Raw genomic sequence first — 19,014 nt, forward strand, 5'->3', positions numbered from 1 at the left:
TTTATATATTATTAAAGGATATTGGAATTTCAGTTTCTAAAGGCATTTTTTTCCAATGACCAAGATCAAAAGCAAAACACTAAGAGTTTTACAAATCTACACTCTTATAGGTATGGGAATAATATATTTTGTTCCATCAACATGTCTTCTTTACATTATTCAGCACAAAGCTTTGTGAAATAAGAATCATGGGAATATAAGAATATAAAGGAAAAGGGTACAAATAACAGCTTCATAAACTGAGAAATGTACATAAATAAATCATGTATATGTGGGCAGTTTGCTTAGCTAGCAAGAAACAAAATATGGAAAATCTGCTTGTTAAACAATAACTACAGAGTGTGCTTTTATGATGTTTTGCACCACAGTAATTCATATTAGAGATAGAAGCAGTTGCATGTTAAATAAAATCATTGAGCACTGTTCCCCTTGCATTGCAAAGAGCTGACTTATGTTGTTTTTAGATGCCTCCCATTAGAAAGTAAATATTCCTTCAATGCTACGCATTTCACAAAATTTAATAAAGACGAACTGTAAATAAAGTCACAGGGAGATTTCAGACAGTTTTATTAGGAGATTGTTGAAAAGAAAAAGAAAATTAAATACAATAACAGTAAACGTGGTTCTCACATTGAAACCAGGCTCAAATAACTAGGCTACCATAGAAAAATTTCCAATTCTTGCATCATGATGTAAAAACAGATTTTTGTACAGATTTTGTACAACAAAATTCGTAATAACCTTTTATCATTTTTAGAAAACTTTAAATATATAGATAAAAATAGACAATTTTCATAGGTCCTACGTGAAGATGAGTATGTTCTGTTCCAAGGGCTTGCATAGAGCGCAAATGTGGTTATAATATAGAACAACTAGACATTAATACTTTAAGGATTATAAAAGCATGGAAACCATAAAACGGGCACAGTTTTACTTGTTTATACCAAAAAAACCAATTTCAAACCAACCTAAAAAAAGGGAAGAAAAACTTAAGTTACAGACTTAAAATAACATTTCATGAATTATAATATTTACAACATGTTAGTAAGATTCTCTCTTAACATACAGCTGATAGCTTTTTATTTAATCCTTGCTAAAATTTCCTTTTATACTGAACCAAACACTAAAGCATTCTCAAGATCTTGAAAGAATGTATTTTAAAACTATTAAACCTACTTAACAGGTGACTCTATGCAAGGAGCAGAGCAATGGCTGATTCTACTTATGTAAATTGTAGGCTTTTTAAAAAATCTTTTAAAAAATGTATGATTCAAAAGCTTGTTATAAGTTCCTCCAATTTTAAGTGTTGTAATCCTTTAAAGACTACATACAGGGTAAAACAAGAAATAATTACAACAAGGAATAGAATCTCTTGTGCTCAAAACAACCAAAGATGGTTATGGAAGAACTATGCTTAGAAAACCAAGTCTCTACAAAGCATTTACTAACAATATTTTAAATAAAAATATTGCTCCCTTTTAAGCAAGCTAAAATAGGAACTGTATATATAACCTTTTTATTGTATTAAAAAATGGACTTGGCTAGTTAATACCGAGCTACACAAAAGAAATATGTTTCAGTATTGCAAGGAAGACCTAAAAATTATAGCTTAGTGCCAGAGTATCTATAATATTAATTTATTTTCTTACCCACATAATACCCAATCAGAATGCTCTTTGTACATGTTTAAGCTGGTTTTCTTGGATATTTAAGATTTTGCTATTTATGGCAATAAATAACATTTTGATCATAAAATTTTAAGATGACAGCAAAATCAAAATGTACAGTGACTGTACTGATTCATATCAGTCTTCAAAGCTGTAACTCCAGATATGTAAAAACAAAGAGAAGGTAACTTCAGTGTTAAATAAGCACTGTTTGCACCTTTGTTTCCAGTTATCTGCACAAAAGTGAAACACATACTGTAACTTTCAAAAGACAGTGAAAATAACAGGTAGGCACCCTTCCCTCTGACCGGTGGGGGGGAAGCACAACACATTTTAACGTTATCACTCAGAGCTACATGGTATTGGACTGATACATCAAGGGTTGTTAACTTTTGTTTCTTCAGCAACATTAACATAATATGACATTAACATATAAAAATATTTCTGGTGTTTTGATTTCCTGTTCAGCCACAATCCATTCTCAATAGTGCAGTTTGGGGCACTAACTAGGGTTCAATATACAAATAAAAGTGGCTGACACAGAGTTCTAATGTCACCAGACACTTAAGATCTCATTCATTAATACTGTGACTCCAGACAAATATTTACATGCCTGCATGCGTTAAAACCAGAAAGGTGTCCTTTCTGACTAACAGGATGACAAAACATATTTTCTAAAATTTTCATTTTCCTAAACTCTATTATACTACTGCATACATAATACCTTCCTTGTATGTTTTATGTGTATATACTGTACATGTGACCAACAGTTTGAATAAGAAGCATCATTATTATTTTAAATTCTATATACCACTACCAGTTTGGAATGAAAACATGTTACATTTATTTATTTGTGTGTTTAAGAAAAACGACCTTCAGTGACACCTTTTGGCTTATAGTCAATGCTTCTTTTCAGATATGCAAAATGTTATTTCACTGGGTTGTTGTCAACATCCATTGGTTGGTCTTTTGGAAAGTACATGAAAAAGAATCTTCAGGAGAAAACCCACAATTAGGGAGTTTAAAATTGAATGTAACAGAATATTATGCTTTGTTTTGTTGACTTCTTTTAGGGATCCTCCATGTCCCCTACAAGTTCATTTCCAAGTGTTCTGGCTGGTTTCTTGAGGACATAATTCTATAAGTCTGGATGGCCACTGCTATGACAGCCTCTTGATGTGCTCAGACACAGAATCTTCAGAAGAGGACAATGGTTCATCCATTTAAAAAATACAAAGCTAGGTCTTATTCAGACCTGCCTTTAGCTCTGTATACAAGTGCCCAGCAGCAAGGTTGCAGTTATTAACTGTAAGAAGTTTGATACTTGTACATTATAAACATTCTCAGGTCTCTGGTATGAACCACAGGTGGAAATCAATCAATGGAGGAAACTTTTTTTTTGTAGAATACTTAAACTTTTAAAGACCATTGATACACAAAATTGAGGAAGTTCCCTTAAAAGGACTTATTTTTTTCCGAACTTTCCAATGACAGATGTCTGACCACAAAGTTCTTTACTTTAACATGGGTTTCTTCAACAGGAAAGATTCAGTACATGACAGTAGTTTTCAAATAAAGTCTTCCATCTAAAAATGAACAATACAAAATAATTAATTACATGATATTTGGAGGACACATGTGAATATAAAAACTATATAGCCTAATGTAAAATTTGTGTTTTTTTAATTCTGTCTTCACTTGTGTAGGAAGTAACATTTGTCACATATTCTCAAAGTTAATTTTATAATTACATTGAGTTTATGTGGTTGAAAGAATATGGCATTTTTAGTTCTCATAAATATATATTTGCTATTTTGATATCAGTTCCAGAGCACTCAGGAAATAGATAAGAGTTAAGCGTGTGTGTTTTACTGATAAGCAAAGCTAGTTGATTTCTGTTGAATGACAATTACTTCCTCCAAGCTTGCAGAACCAAATTTTCTCTGAATGCACTCAGGTGTACCTCCATCACGAAAGACCAAGCTCCCATCTTTTTCCTTAGCAATGTTGTTAAATATACCATGTAATGTAACTATTGTGCACTTTTGTTGCTATTTATATTAAAGCCACCTTGGTGATTTCATCACTGTCAATGAACTATAGCCTTTCCTCTTTAAAGTGAGATTAACCAAATAATTAAATGTTAAAATGAAAATACATTACTCAACACAAAGTTAAGTGAAAAAGAAAAATTCATCTTACTTGAATGAAGCACAAATAAGAAATGGAAAATTTAAAAAACAGATAAAGTAATACATAAGCCTATTTCTCAAATGTAAGACCTTCAACTGTCCCTTCTGTGGTGTCGTCTAAACTCTGGGTCTGTTGGTGTAAAATATCAAAATTCCGAGTTTTATCACTTGCAAAAAAAATCAGAAAAGAGAAGTTTTCCAAATACTAAAAAAAATGTTATATCTTCATGTAAATATTTACAAAACAGTAGTTCAAAAATTAAAATATAAGGTAACAGAAATAACCTACAGTAAGCTCAGGAAATAGAAAAGAGAGTCTAAATAGTCTCAGATCTCACTTTCAACATTAACAGTTTTACATAATCTGTAGTAGATATCATAATTAATAAGGCACTTAAAACCAACACTAAACCATTTTTACTTCATGGAAATCTTGACTTGTCCAAATTTTATAGTCCTATCACATGTTTTATATTATCTTACATTGCATGGTTGAAATATTACCTTTAAGATGTTAGGGAACTCTGTTTTGCTCATTATATAACCCAAGCACCTAGGATATGTACAATAAATATGTGTTCAATAAATTAATTAGAGATAGGTTTTGTGTTTTTTACACAAGGTAGGTATTGAATATATATATATTTAATTTATATTGTTAACATCCAGAATCCACCACTTGCCCTCAACAACATGGGCAGGAATGTCCGTGAGATGTCTCATACTGGCTCATTTCTAATAAGGTGTGTCAAGCATTAACTGCCTCTGCAAAATTATTCCAGTTCAGCTTTAAATATAATGATACCATTTACTTAAAATCTCAATATCCATTGCTTTCCAGGTTCAACAATCATTTATCAGAATTACTCCTAATAAAATAAAACATCTAAAATTTCAATGAAAATCTGCTTCCCATAAGTAGTACATACCTTTGAATATAAGAAATAACCTAAGGTCCACCAATAAAAATATATTACTAATCCAACTGAACTCTATTTTTGAATGATAACTTAAAAGCAAACAAAAACTGTGCTGAATAATCACCCTAGATATAAAGTCTAAAAATATTTTATCTCCATGGCCCCTAACAATAGTCTCTCATTAAAATAAATATTACAATAGCTCAGCAGTAGCTATTGCAATTCTCAATAAAGACAGGAAGTTTCTAAATCAAGCATTAATCAAGTATCAATAACAAAGCCATATAATTGCAATGAAAATTTCTCTTTAAGCAAGGATATGACAGCACCATAATAACAAATTGTGAAATATTTATTATTTTTGCAGAGTACGGCTTGATTTCTTCTTTTTCCTTGGCTTGATTATACCCACCTGTGGGACAAAACTATAATTTTCTTACACTGTAGAAATATCCTAGTATATAACTATTTATAGTTTTAGCTAAGCAGGAGTTTCAATTACTCACTTTGTAAATAAACCCAATAAACTTAATATTATAAAAATATACTAAAATTTCAGTCTTTCATTTACTTACACCATGTGGCTAAAAACTGGACCTCTTCTAAGTAACTTGAATTCTAACGATCTTTACTACATAAAGCAAAATGATTTTTTAAGAAACTAGTAATAGAGAATATGAAGGTAACTGAAAAAGCAGAGAGTTGACATTTTTACCAAAGTTTTCTAATTCTTAGCTTGTAATTAATTTATCCCTATTTCTCCTTTCAATTTGTCTCATTATCTCTACCATGTATTCAATTACTTTGAAAATATCATTTCCATTCATACTTTTTAAAAAAATACTGTTTTCTAGGATTAGACAGGGGAAAGAGACATTTTTCAACTTCTCCCAAATTCAAATTCCATTAAGTGAGGTTCTTCACAATATCCGTGAAAAAGTAATAATTTCCTCAAAATCAACATCTCAGTGCTTATTGTGGATTTTTATAATCACATTAAAGAAGAAAAATTACAGTGTTGGAAAACGTTTTCTAATCTTCTGTGATGTCTGCAGCATATTATGTACAAAGAGTCTAGTAGCAAAGAGTGGATATATAAAAATAATCCATTAAGTATGAATAGTTGTTTAAAACGGTTCAGTAGCCAAATCCTTCCCCAAGGTCTGCAAGGTGTTACATAATTTGGTACTGATTTTCCTCTCTAGTCTTACCTATTACCACTCGCCCCTTACTCTGTGACCCTGGCCCTCCTTTGTATTCCAGGATATGTCAAGGTGTGTACTGCACTGGCGTGCTCAGCTCTGTCCTTCCTTCTAGAAGCCTAAAAGGTAAGGACCTCCTCTTTCCCTGCTTACTTTCTGCTCCCGTCTATTGAATGTTTCTTTATAGAGTTGTCCTATTAGGCACCCTAAGAATTATCTCAATAGCCCTTGTCTCACTTTGAAGTTACACACGGGAAGCCAGCGCACAGTGAGACCACCAAAGCAGCAGTCGTCGCTCTCTTCCCAACGGTATTAGAATGAGAGTGCCTTAGCATGAGGCTTGCCTGAAAACTTTTAATGCTGTCTCAAATGTTAACTTTGGGAGAAATAAATTAAAATGCTTATGTGACAAAAATGATCATCTTTAGCATGATAGAAATTTTAAAGTCTATCTGAAACTAAATTTTAAAATAAAAGTATACTCATTTAAAAATATAACAGAAATAATTATTTTGTAAGCATCTTTACCATAGATATATGTAAAATACATTTATAAAAATTATATACATTATATTTACATGCTCAGTATCAGATCTACTATAATTCCACTTTTAATGAATATGTCTCCTTAAATTTTTGACTAATGTGCCTAACAGATGAACAAATGCATCAAACTTTAAAGATGCCAGCTATAAACTAGATTGCACCTGCTACAGTTAAGGGATTCTCATGATTAAATGATATTTAGCCCTCAATGATTATCTGCCCTAGAATTAACTGGAAATAGAAAGACATTAGTCATAACTAGAAGAATGACTCCCTCTCCCTTGGTCTACAGAGGCTAGCTCTCAAAGTAATTCTACTTTATAATTTTGACATCTTTTTGCAACATACTTATGAATAATACAATGTCTTTAAGAAAAAAAAAAAAGCTTTAACTTATTTTATATTACTTCAGAGAAGTCATATTGGTCCTGCAGCCCACAGCAAATAGCTGCATACGGATGTACCCAGCAAGCTAATGATACAGGCCTCTGAATGATGGGACTCTAGGTCCATCTCAGACTTCTAATAACAAACACGTGAGGGAAAGTTGAATGGCAAGGGTTCTAGGAAGGCTATGTGGGCTCGTAATTCAAACTGCCATGTTTTTATGTTATATAATCGTGGTTCCAATACTCTCCCTCCTTGACTCTTCAAACAGCAAGGAAAGCCACAGGGCCATAGAGAAAAGCTCTGCAAAAATAAGATATTGAATGTAGAACACGGGAATCCCTGGAGTATTTCCATGGCTAAGACTTCATTATTCAGAGATGGATTGTTGTTTATCTACTTTTTTAAGGGCCTATGTACTTTTTTTAAGGGCCACCCTTGTGCATTACACTTACTTTCTAACTAGATAATCTCACACTTACCCACCATTTCTTGTATTGTCTTTATTTACTTCTGTATGTGTTGGCCACAGAACAATACTTTTCTTCTTTGTCTCAGATGCTGACCGAGGTTTACCAAACAATTGCTCTTTGATATCTCAAAAGGATGAGAACTTTTCTTTAAGATCAAGGCAATAATGTTATTATTAGGATAGCTAATATATTCTGAGTACTTATTGTGTTCAAGGAGCTTCATGAATTTTAAGTCTAAACTTCCCAACAACTCATTAGGTAGTCTTAATGCCTTGTACAAATAGGTTATTAAAAGGCTCAAAAAAAGCTAATTATGTTGCACATTTTCATGGATCCAGCAAACGGAAGTGCAGTAATGTGATATTTGTGTGAACCCAAATTTTGTGTCCATTCCACTGGTCTCTTTCCTCAAGTAAGCAATTGCACTATCAGTAAAATGTCTCTGACTTGCAGAGGTAAGGAATTGATTCTTGACACCTCAGAACCATCGGTCTTATAGATCTTTGTGGATCTTTTCCTCACTGTCCTTCTGAGGACAGGGGCTTCCTTTTAGTAGGCAGAACTTTAACTGAACAGACTGAACTAACATTCTTATGGTTTGGTTTCAGAGAAATTATCCTCCTTTAATACAATCATTATTTGCTTTTGTATGGGAGGTTGATATAACAGAAAAATCATCAAGCTATACTTTGTGCACGGGAGTACTTAATTAAAAAGTCTGTTCTAATTAAAAGCATTTGGGAGTAGGGATCAAATGAAACTATTTAAATTACAAATTCCTAATAGTTCCAAAGTTCTCTGTGATTTGATGCTTACAGCTGTAATTTGGTGTATAAGAAACTATATCACGCGACAGTTTTTTGTAGGTGTAAATTTTAATATGCTGTTTATGTTATGCAGATTTGGGTCTATGGATTAAAGACTTGTAGAAAAAAAATTTAATTCCTTGTAAAAATGGACCTCAAGATTTATATTAAGTTGAAACCATCAAATCAGACCATTAAGTATATACATTGTACATGTTATTTATTTGCTGTGGCTAAGGAGGGAGAAATGCGGACTCTGCCATAAAATTTCCAGCTTTGTTTTGTTTTGTGTTTATGTGCTAGATTTACTATCTCAGTTCACTATTTTTGCAGGTATTATTATATGTAGCTGTTGGCAAGGTCTAAGACATGTAGACAGACATAGAATTTAGCTCTTATTCCATATATAAACTAAAATATTGAGCAGTTTGATCATTTATTTTAAAAAGTAATGAAACTTGTTCAATACAATCACATTATGTAACAAGATTTTATATTAGAAGGTGGCATACTAATTGGAACAATTTAAAATTGCTTAGTTGGGTGACAACAGAAATCAAATTCTTTCACTATGTGAAAACTACATGAAATCATTACCAAGGGGGTATGCTGGGGAAAGGTATCATACAATATGCAAATAAGTATATATTCCAGTTTTGAATAGAAATTCCCTTGCAAATATCCACAATAATTCCTTACATGTCTTTTGCACAAAGAGCTTAATAAATTGAATTTCCTGTAATAAGGAAGTAGTCTTTATTAAAAATGGCATCTATTTTTTTCAAAACTTATTTCAGAGATGTGCTCGAATGAGGTTTTCTGCTTTCACAAAACTGTTGTATGTGTACATATTTCACTCTTCCAGAACTGAGTAAAACACTAACATAACAGACGACAAATGTATAAAATCACATACCTAGAAAGTTTAATACTTACTTAAAGAATATTAGGTTAATATGAAATATAGTAGCCCTCAGTCTCTCCCAACATAATGTCTTAATCATGTGAAGTAAGGGAAACAAAAACAAGTGATGAAAACAAATGTTAATGATCCATGTGATATTTGATAAGACAACTAAAGGAAGTCAAATAAAAGCAAACAAACAGGAACAGATGGGAAGGATCTTTGTCAAGTCATAACCCCTCTTCTAAAACCCCCAAAGGAAGAAGCTAATTAAAGAAAATATTGTTTCTTGCTTTTTTTATAATTTTATATTTAGAGTGAGAACATTCTGCCACTGCTAAAGCAAAGAAGCAGAGACACAAAGTCTGCATTTAACATGAGAAATATTTTAAGAGAAACTGATGTTCTGCCCAGGACCTTTTATAAGAGGATACTGAATAAATATCATTTCTTCTCTTGAAATGTAGATAATTAGAGTATAAGTGATTCCTAGAAGCTATAGTCAAGGTTGTGTCCAACTGTAAATAAAAAGTAAAAACCGAAAACGTTGCAACAGATTTTGAATTGTATGTAATTTAGGGTTATAGCTGTGGGATCTGAGACCTACAGAGTTGGGTCAAAGTGAGAGAGGACTAGACCCCTGACTAGACCCCCTTTTGAATGCTTTCTCCATAAGCACCTGGTACTATTCTAGAGAGTGGGTATGGACTGTGTGTACAAGAGCACAACAAGGGTATTCTATCTATACACAAGTTAACTCTACTAACATAAGCAGGAGGTAACAGATTGCCTAATGAACCGATATGGCCCAGCTCACTTGAAATCAGGAGTAGATATCATGTTTTATTACAAGGTTAAGATGAAGTAACGCTCTCTATTTTATCTGATACCAAAGACAAAATATAATCAAGAACTGCTTTTATATATTTCAGTTCTGATCAAAGAAGAAATTGCATGAGAGAATGGAGTCTAGTTTAAAACATGTTCTGAGAGCAAAAGATCAACTGAAGGTATAATACACAGGTTGAAAGGTAACTACATTTTAAAATAATGAAAGAGAAACCCTGTCCTTTCCATGCAAACGGATTTGTTATCAGACTAAGCACAAGAATGGAGGAGAAACCTGAACGCTGACAACTTGAGGCAGGTGGAACTAGACTTTAGGTGTTGTGGGGCTAGAAAGGATCATCACTGGGCAATCTGATCTAATCACAACATTCTTTCTAAATGGGAAATGAAACAGACAAGCCAGTAATAAAAGCTGAACTGAAAAATGTGAAGAAAAGGCATTTGAAGATCTACATATGGCTATGGTTAGTCTTAGCCGGTTTGGAGTTATTTAGTCAACTTCAGCCCTAAGCAAAATACTTCTCCCAAGTGGATAGATCAGCTTAAAGTATATCAGTTCTTCAGAAAAGTGACGTTCTTGTTGTCAAGTTCTTAAAGAAAAGGCCTCTTGCTTGAATTTCAGGCTCAACTATGATGTTGATGCTCTCTGTGGGCAAAGATAATTTACTCCTGAAGGTTAAGACAATCATACTTCACAAGGTATTAAAGATATTTTATACTGAAACTCAAGAATCTTTTCGAACTGGGGTAGAAATCTGGACCCTGTGTTTATACAAACTGATACCCATGGCCACAACCAAGCAAAATTGAATATAAATATTCATCACCATCAACTGCCTGCTGCTTGTCTATGCAATAGGGAACAGGCAATTTTAATGTTAGGAAATTAGTCCTCTAACAAAATGTTGTAGCCATGAGTAATCAGTCTCTACTCACATGGACAGGGTTTAGATCCTATACATTCAATCCTAGAACCTAAGTGTTGTTACAACTACTTGTCATAGGATCCGAACTCTTGTCTCCCTCAAATTGCTTACACATCTACACCAACACTTACAAAGCTGCATATCCTAGAGAAATTGGTTAAAGTCTGGCTATAATCTTCTTAAAAGCAGATAACATCCCATCTGACTTAGTGTATTTCTAGGATCTTGAACGTGGCCTGGATCCTGGCAAGTGCTCAGTAAAAATACACCAAAGGAACTATCAAACTAACATCACAGAGTGAGTGGATATTATGTGCCTTGAGAAGAACACAATCTCCCTTGGGTAGTCTACTGTCTCAGAATATATGACCTGGGCCTGAACATAAAAAAATACCAGATACAAAATGAGAAATATTCAAATAAGATTGTACTCGTCTAAAATGTCAAATTTATAACTGTTTTTAAAAGGCCAAGGAAATGCTCAAGATCAACAATAACTAAAAAGAAAGGACAACTAAATAAAATATGGGATCCTAATATGGATTCAGTAATGTTATAAAAATGCTACAAGGGATATGATTGGATCACTTGACAAAATAGAATTTTTATGTCAAATAAGTATTGTGTCAATGAAATATTTATTGAGCTGATAAATAAACTTTTTATAGAAGAGAATATTCTTAGAACATCCTTATTTTTAGTAAATACTCCTTGAAATATGTATGGGTAAACGTAACAAGGGCCATGATTTATACATCTTACTCCCAATTGTTTCAAAAACTTCTATGTACATAGAGAAATTTATAAAGCACATGGGAGCAAAACACTAATAATTAATGGATTTTGGTAAAGGATATATCAGAGTTTTAATACTTTTGAGTGTCACTACATGATGTTTACAACAAATTTAAAAAATAAGATAGTTTGCCTAAGTGAAACAGAATTTAAATACATCACTGTTATCCAATATTTATTCATAGATATATGAAGATTACACCCTCCACTCTCCATATATATACTGTTTCCCTAATTACATTGGTAGTATTCTTATGGTAAGTACATTTTCTGCTTAGCACCAAGGCCTTTGAGAAGTCCTCATCAAGTATTACATTAAGACAATGCTTAGTGATTTTCTTAATAGAGTTCTCTGAACAAACCAGGTTCAGTTTCATGAAACTTACTGGACTGAGGGTGTGAACATAAGCTGGATTCTGGTCTATTGGTCCATTATGTTTTAATTGGTAATTTTACATTTGTAAAGTTTATGAAGTCTGCTTAACTGTATTACCTGTTAGTTAGGACTGTATATGCTAATGTGAATTGCTGGTATAGGAAATTACTGTTCTGATTAACTGTGTTTGAAACACAGGTTATCTTCTAAAGGTTTATCAAAAACAAAAACAAAAAGCAGAATGTAGACCTCTTTAAAGTTTTGTTTTGTTCCTGTAAATAAAGAACAATTATATTGCTGGTAGGTCTACTTTGTCAAAGTACTTTGTGTGTGTGTGTGTGTGTGTGTGTGTGTGTGTGTGTGTGTGTGTGTGTGTGTTCCAATTAAGCATTCATTAGTAAGAACTGAGAAACCATCAGAGTGGTTAATGTACCAGCAAGTGAGAATGGGGTACTTTGCACTTAGGTTACCTTGCCCTGATTGGAAGGTGAGACCTCCCAAATTCAGCAAAGTGAAGCACAGTGAAATCTCTTATTACTTTCTGCATTCTTCTACACATTTCTGGGAGAGAGAAGACAGACTCAGGGATGGAAAGAAATAATCATTTGAGGGCATATCTGAACCTGAATGATAAATGGGCAAATTATCTACTATGCTTAATTAAAACAGAGCATAGAAAAGTGATACCTCATTTGTTAAAATCAGATATTGCAGAGAACAGAAAGAAGGGTCTTTCAAATAAAGCACGTGTATCCTTCAGAATTGCAAGAAACAGGCAAAATCCTTAGTGAATAAATTGTTTTCAGAATAAATGTATGTGTTATCTCTGGGGAAAAACCAAAGTTGGCAATTAGAAGGACAGCTCTTCCAGAGCCTAGTTATTTTCTTCTAAGCTTGGAGGGGAAAAAAGATCAGATTTCTTTTAAAAGTTTAGCATTTTCCATTTTTTCTACAGAATGACAAATTCAGTAATTTTAATAAAGTTATATTTGTTTAGGGAAGGGATTTTGAGTGAAGAAAGCTCTAAATCTGTAGGGCTTTGTTTAATATATTCTTACAATGGTGAACCAACTGCTGGCCCAGTGCTAAACTGGACAAACCTCAAACTTCAATGAAAGATCTCAAATTTTTTCAAGAATTATTTTATCTAAAGAAATGACACTTCTATGGAGAATAGTTTTTCCTTATCCCTTATCTAATGGAATCATCAAATGTTGTTCAGATAGTATGTGGATAAAAATAGCAATATGCTATACAAAAACTATTAAATAAGGAAGGCTTGTGTGTACTAAACTTCAGAGATGTGACAAGTTATGTTAGAGACAGACTAGCAAATGTGAAAGAGGCTGCCAGAATTATCATATCTAAAGAAGGAATATGAGAATCAGTAGGGTGTTTGTCCAGAAATGTAGCTTAGAGAAAGCAGGGTTAATTAGGCGATTTTTGGCAAATGTTCACTGAAGCACCAACCAGCGATGAGGTTTCCTTCAAAGACTGATGTAGACATCTGTTCTACCTTTAGATGCATTCCTGAGTTCACAAGGAGTCATATAATACTCCTTGTTCTGATCCCACTCTCAATTTTATTTTCTGCAAAGCTTGCTGTAGCAGGAATCTGCCAAGATGGCCAGCACCGCTCCCTGCCTCCTGGTTGGTATTCACATCTTTGTGAGATCTCTATCGCCTTCAAGTGGGGGCTATAGCTAATCATTTGCTTCTAATGAAGAGAATAATGGCAAAAGTGATGAGAAGTCACTTCCAAGGTTAGGTTATAAAGAACTGTGACTTTCTTCTTGCTGGTTGACTCTGGACCTTTTCACTTTCTTGATCTGATAAAGCAGGTTGTCATGTATCGAACTGCCCTATCGAGGGTCCATGTGGCAAAGAACTGATGACTGCCTCTGGCCAACAGCCAGCAAAGAACTGAGTCCCTCAGTCCACCACTCTTGAGGACACAAGGCATCTCAACAGTCATATGAGTGAGCCTGGAAGTGGATCCTGACTCAGTTGAGTCTAGAGATGAGTGCAGCGTCTGCTATGCCCTTACTACAACTGTGGACAGACCCCAAAGCAGAGAACTCAACTAAGCTATTCCCAGAGCCCTCAAATACAAACAGTGAGGTAATGCATATTATAAACCATGATCTTTTAAGTAATTTGTTGTGCCACAATACAAAATATTCCTTCCTTTATAAAAAAGATGTGCTAGTAAATGTTACAGGTGAATATTTCAGTACTGTGACTTACAGTGTTTTAGTACACCTCAGTTTGTGTTCTTCTGGAACACAGAAAAGATTTATAACCCAACTCAGGGTTAAGTGAACTTCCAATCAAAAGCCAGCTTCTGTGTTCTCCTGGAGGCTTGCCAGCATTAGAGAAACAACAAAACCAACCTGCATCTTTCCCAGGACAGTATTTCTTGTCCTGCTGTGTCAAAATACTTTTTAAACACTTCTCTGATTTACCACTAATGGTATAAATTATCCTAAATCACAAATATTTATTCTCATATTTTTAAAGAACTTGTTTGTCTCTTTAAAATATATATTATATACATATGAATATAATATTTAAAATAGTAAATATTTTATAAAAATTAAATATTAAAAATAATTAAATACAATATAATGTAAAATATTATATAAATATTATATATACCCTGTAGTAAGTGGAAATACTTCTATTACTTTGGGGTACTTTGATTCTACCTACTAAAAAATACGTTTCCCTTAAAGATTAATTGTTATTTCATGATATATGATGGCCTTCTCAGAAATAAAAATAGCCATCAATAGTCTAATCCTTATACTACATTTGTTTAAGAACAATAATGATTACATCAGATCAATGTGAGGGAAGTAACCATCCCAGAAAATTGCACGGCTCCCTACTGCTGAAGTTGTTACCATTGAATGAACTACCAAAAAAGATAAAAAGGAAAAAACTTCTGACCTCTCTATTAAAAGCATTTAGAAAGATACCCAAGTGAACAAGAAATTAGACAATCTTTTTTAATGTCCCTCAGAACTTTCAACTCAGTAGTGATGATTGACCAAATTCAATTTTGGTTAATCTGGTATCTTGCAATATCTGAAGATGTTGTTGATCATACTGCATGTTTTCCAAAGAAACAGACATAATTCCTTGCAAACTGATCAGGAAAATAACAAAATAGCCACAAACAATAACAAGTGTAAGACACTAAATGCTTCCTAAAGAGGAAAGCAATGGATAAAAGACAAAATGTTCTATCACAAAAAATATGCAATGCTAATATATAACTTTGCATTTTACAAATTGTCTCTGTCTCTAGACACAAAGAATTTCAGGAAACATCTGAGCACTCTGGACTTACAATTTGTGTTTATTGTAAGTTACCAATTTGTTCTCAGCATATATTAAATTCCATGAGACTGCCAAATTTCTTTAATTCAGTTTCAAAATATAAACACAAAAGCTCTACAAATAAACATTTAGAATTTATTATAATAAATGTGCATATATTTAGAAAGAAGATAAATGCTGATATATGTGTATTTCATGCCTACTGTGAAATTCTGCTCTGGGTCATGGTAACACAGACCACTATTACCATTAAAATTAATAGCTTGTGGCTGTGGTTACTGTCCGTATTGCCTTCTTTTCCCATCACTAGCAATTGTGACATGAATAAAATTAACTTATGTCACTATGTAGATCATTATATACTGAATTAAGGTTAGATTTCGAGAAGTATTATGAATTTAAGGAACTCATTGAGGCTTATGTTAAAACCAATTTGTAATAAAATCTTAATTTTTGTACCAGCAGGACAGTATACTACTCTTACTTTTAGGCCTAATTCACAGCCTGCATGTGGACATTACCAAATTGTTCAATAAAGAATGGCTATTTTATCTATTATTCCTTAGTTCCTTTCAATTTGACAGACAATTCAGTTCCATCTCTTTTTAGAGAAACTTACTTGCACAGCTATAAAAATATTAAATTGTAAGTTCTTGGATAATAAATATTGCCTGTTTTCCTATCAGGTCTTTGATAGGATCATGGTGTCTATGAAGAGTCTACTTTATCAGGTCTGGTTCTTTACTAGATCAATGCCCCGTTGAGAATTCTTTAAATGCTGCAACTCTAAACAGACATTTGATGACTCTACTGACAAATGCCTATGTACTGAAAAATCATGATGCTCCTAAAGCTCAAAATATAGTGTAAGAGTAGTATTATTTTGATATAATACCCTTCGTTGTGATTATTCAGAACACCATTATATGAGCATTTTTTTCTTTATTTACCAAGTTTAAAGAATAAGTCTAATTTTTACTTTCCCTTCATCAAAATAAGAATGCATTATACTATTCAAATGATTGCAAAGAATATCTATGTGTCAGAGGGAAAATCTAACAATGAAAGTAAATTATTGTTGCCTTTCTGTTTATGACTCTGTTCAGTGTAGTTTGATTACTTGAAAGGACTGGATTCCAACATATTGCCATATGAAACAATATCATGAAAAATACATGTCTCTTAATGCAAGAGTTGAATTGACAGTTTGTCATAAGTAAAATCTGCAGAATCAACAAAGATGGAAAATAAATAAGTCAAAATATGAATTATCTAATGTACTACTATGTATTTTTAGCATTCTCTATTCTAATTTTATGTATATGATCTAGTACTGTAAATTTCTGGTCCCAGTTTTATTACATTCACTTTAATGGACAAAATTCTGTACTGAGTAATCCATCCTTTCTAACTGCCATAAAAATAGAAGCTACATTATGTTTTCTCTATTTAAAAAAATATTAGGCCATTTGTTACAAATAAGGATGGTGTAAAATGTTAGAGAAATGTATTAATTCATAGCCATTTGAACATACTCTGCTTCTCAATATTGCCTTTGTTATTCTTATTACAATCTTTTCTTTGGGTTGAGGCATGTCTTGACACTCTAACCTTTGTAGAAGAATGACAATATCAAGACTATTCAAAGAGATTCTACATTTTCAACATAAGGCTTTAATGGTGCCTAAAGTTGTGTGTCTTGTCTGGACCTAACATTCAAACTGCTTCACATTCAAGTGCCAGCTCCCACCCACCTTAGATGCTTTTGCTATGACTCTAGATGCCCTGACGTTACTTCAAACTCAGTAGCAGCAAGCCAAACTCATTGTATCTACTTTAGCCTAGATCTTTCCCAAATTACCTATTTAAAAGTACCAACTACTGTCTTCTAAGTCCTGCAGTTTGATTTTCCACTTCTATTTCAAATGCCTCTCCCCACTTAACTCCTTGCACAACACCAGAACTTGAACATCCTCATTACATCATTTCTGAATTCATTACATTCTTCGTTTCTTTATCCTCACTATCAACACCTCCTATGCAATGTTTACACTGGATTTAGGATTTAGAATGTTGATTTCTAATAGTTTAATAAACATTATTTAGGAATCTGTCCAAAAATTATAGTCAGATGCAGCTATAATATTTCTATTCTGTTTGCAAAAAAATTACATAAATACGTCAATAATATGGCTGCTCAGAGGATTTAGACTTACATATCTAGACTTAAATGTATCTTCACCAATCACCCAATTGGAATTAATTGCATTGTTTGTGCTCTGACAGTACTTTGTTCACATTTAAGAAGCACTAGATCAAAATGTTACTTCATTAAAAGAGAATGACAGATCTTCTACATTTTTTAGGGAAAAAAATCAAATTTCCTAAGTTTTAAGTTTAATATAATAAGTTTAGGCCTTGGATAAATGTTTCCAGTAGGGTACTAGTGAGCACTTACAAACAACTAAGCTAAGAATGAGTTCTACTGGGAAAAACTTCCAAGTATAACTACCTAAAATGCTCATAGAATATGATTGTTTTTAAATATTGAAACATGCAGATACATCATATAGGCATCCTTATTAAAATTATTCTTGTTTCATATAAATTTAATGTATAATTATTTCATACTTTTATATAAAATTTGACTTATAGTTCCTACCATCCCTGCACACCTTGACACCCACAGCTTTATCAACAGAATTAAATCAATATGTATTTTATTAGAATTATTTATATCTCACTACCTCCCATAGATTATGAATTACTTAGAGAAGATATCATGTCTTATGCATTTTTTCTGGCTCCAGCAGTTAAATGTATAAACTTTTGTTAAAGTGGATTGGTTACAACAGATAGATTTACCAAGAATTAGCAGTAAAAGACAGATTGCCAAAGTTCATCCCTTGAGATAATTACAATTCAATAAAATGGTTATATAGTCAGATAATTTTAGGAAATGCTAGTTTAAATTTTTAGTCAAATATATTAACTTTAATGTTGGCCATTGTTTAACTTCAATGCAGGACCTTTAATCATTAAAATACTAAACATGGACTTTGAAAACTCAAAAAGATATAAATTTTTAAAAATGACTTTCATTTTTCACATACAGCCATTTTTATAATTTATTCTCCCAAACTGTTCATGAGATTCTCAGGAAAGGACATTGATAATAGTCTGGAAGCTATGTTGGCAGAGCACGTTCCTCTAAGATTTTCCACTTCCACATGCAATGAAGATTTTATAGCAGCTGCAGTGGTCAGATGGTTTCAGGAGGGGAGATCAGATGAAATATATTTAATTGAAAGAAATGAGAAGAAATTCCGTGGTTTCAGTATAACTTAAATTCATGATTTTCCTTCTTTATATTCTGTATTCATTATCCTAAACATATGACAATGTAAACCTCCAGTTAAAGAGGGAGAAGGCAAACACCATAGCAAAGAAATTGAATTAAAATTATGCATAAAAATGAAAAGTCTAGTTTTACATATTCATATGTTTGTCACATTGCTCATTTTATTCAGAAATCATAAATGCTGTCAATTATAAACACAAAACAAAACAAGTCATTATTTTCAAGTCTTTCAGAATTCTAAACAGCCATTGGCCCATTAAATATT

At 32.7% G+C, this 19,014-nt stretch overlaps 1 protein-coding gene across 2 annotated transcripts in view; it reads right to left on the minus strand.

Moving 5' to 3' along the window:
• Positions 1–543: 543 nt before the first annotated feature.
• DACH1 (dachshund family transcription factor 1) overlaps positions 544–19,014 on the minus strand; it is a 405,237-nt gene continuing 386,766 nt past the window's right edge. For both annotated transcript variants that reach the window (XM_057494559.1, XM_057494558.1), the window contains one exon: positions 544–3,253. In XM_057494559.1, coding sequence (XP_057350542.1) covers positions 3,216–3,253 — 38 coding nt within the window. In that variant the 3' untranslated portion in view covers positions 544–3,215. The remainder of the gene's footprint in view (positions 3,254–19,014) is intronic.

This window comes from Manis pentadactyla, chromosome 17 (genome assembly GCF_030020395.1).
Source record: "Manis pentadactyla isolate mManPen7 chromosome 17, mManPen7.hap1, whole genome shotgun sequence".
Classification (NCBI taxonomy): domain Eukaryota; kingdom Metazoa; phylum Chordata; class Mammalia; order Pholidota; family Manidae; genus Manis; species Manis pentadactyla.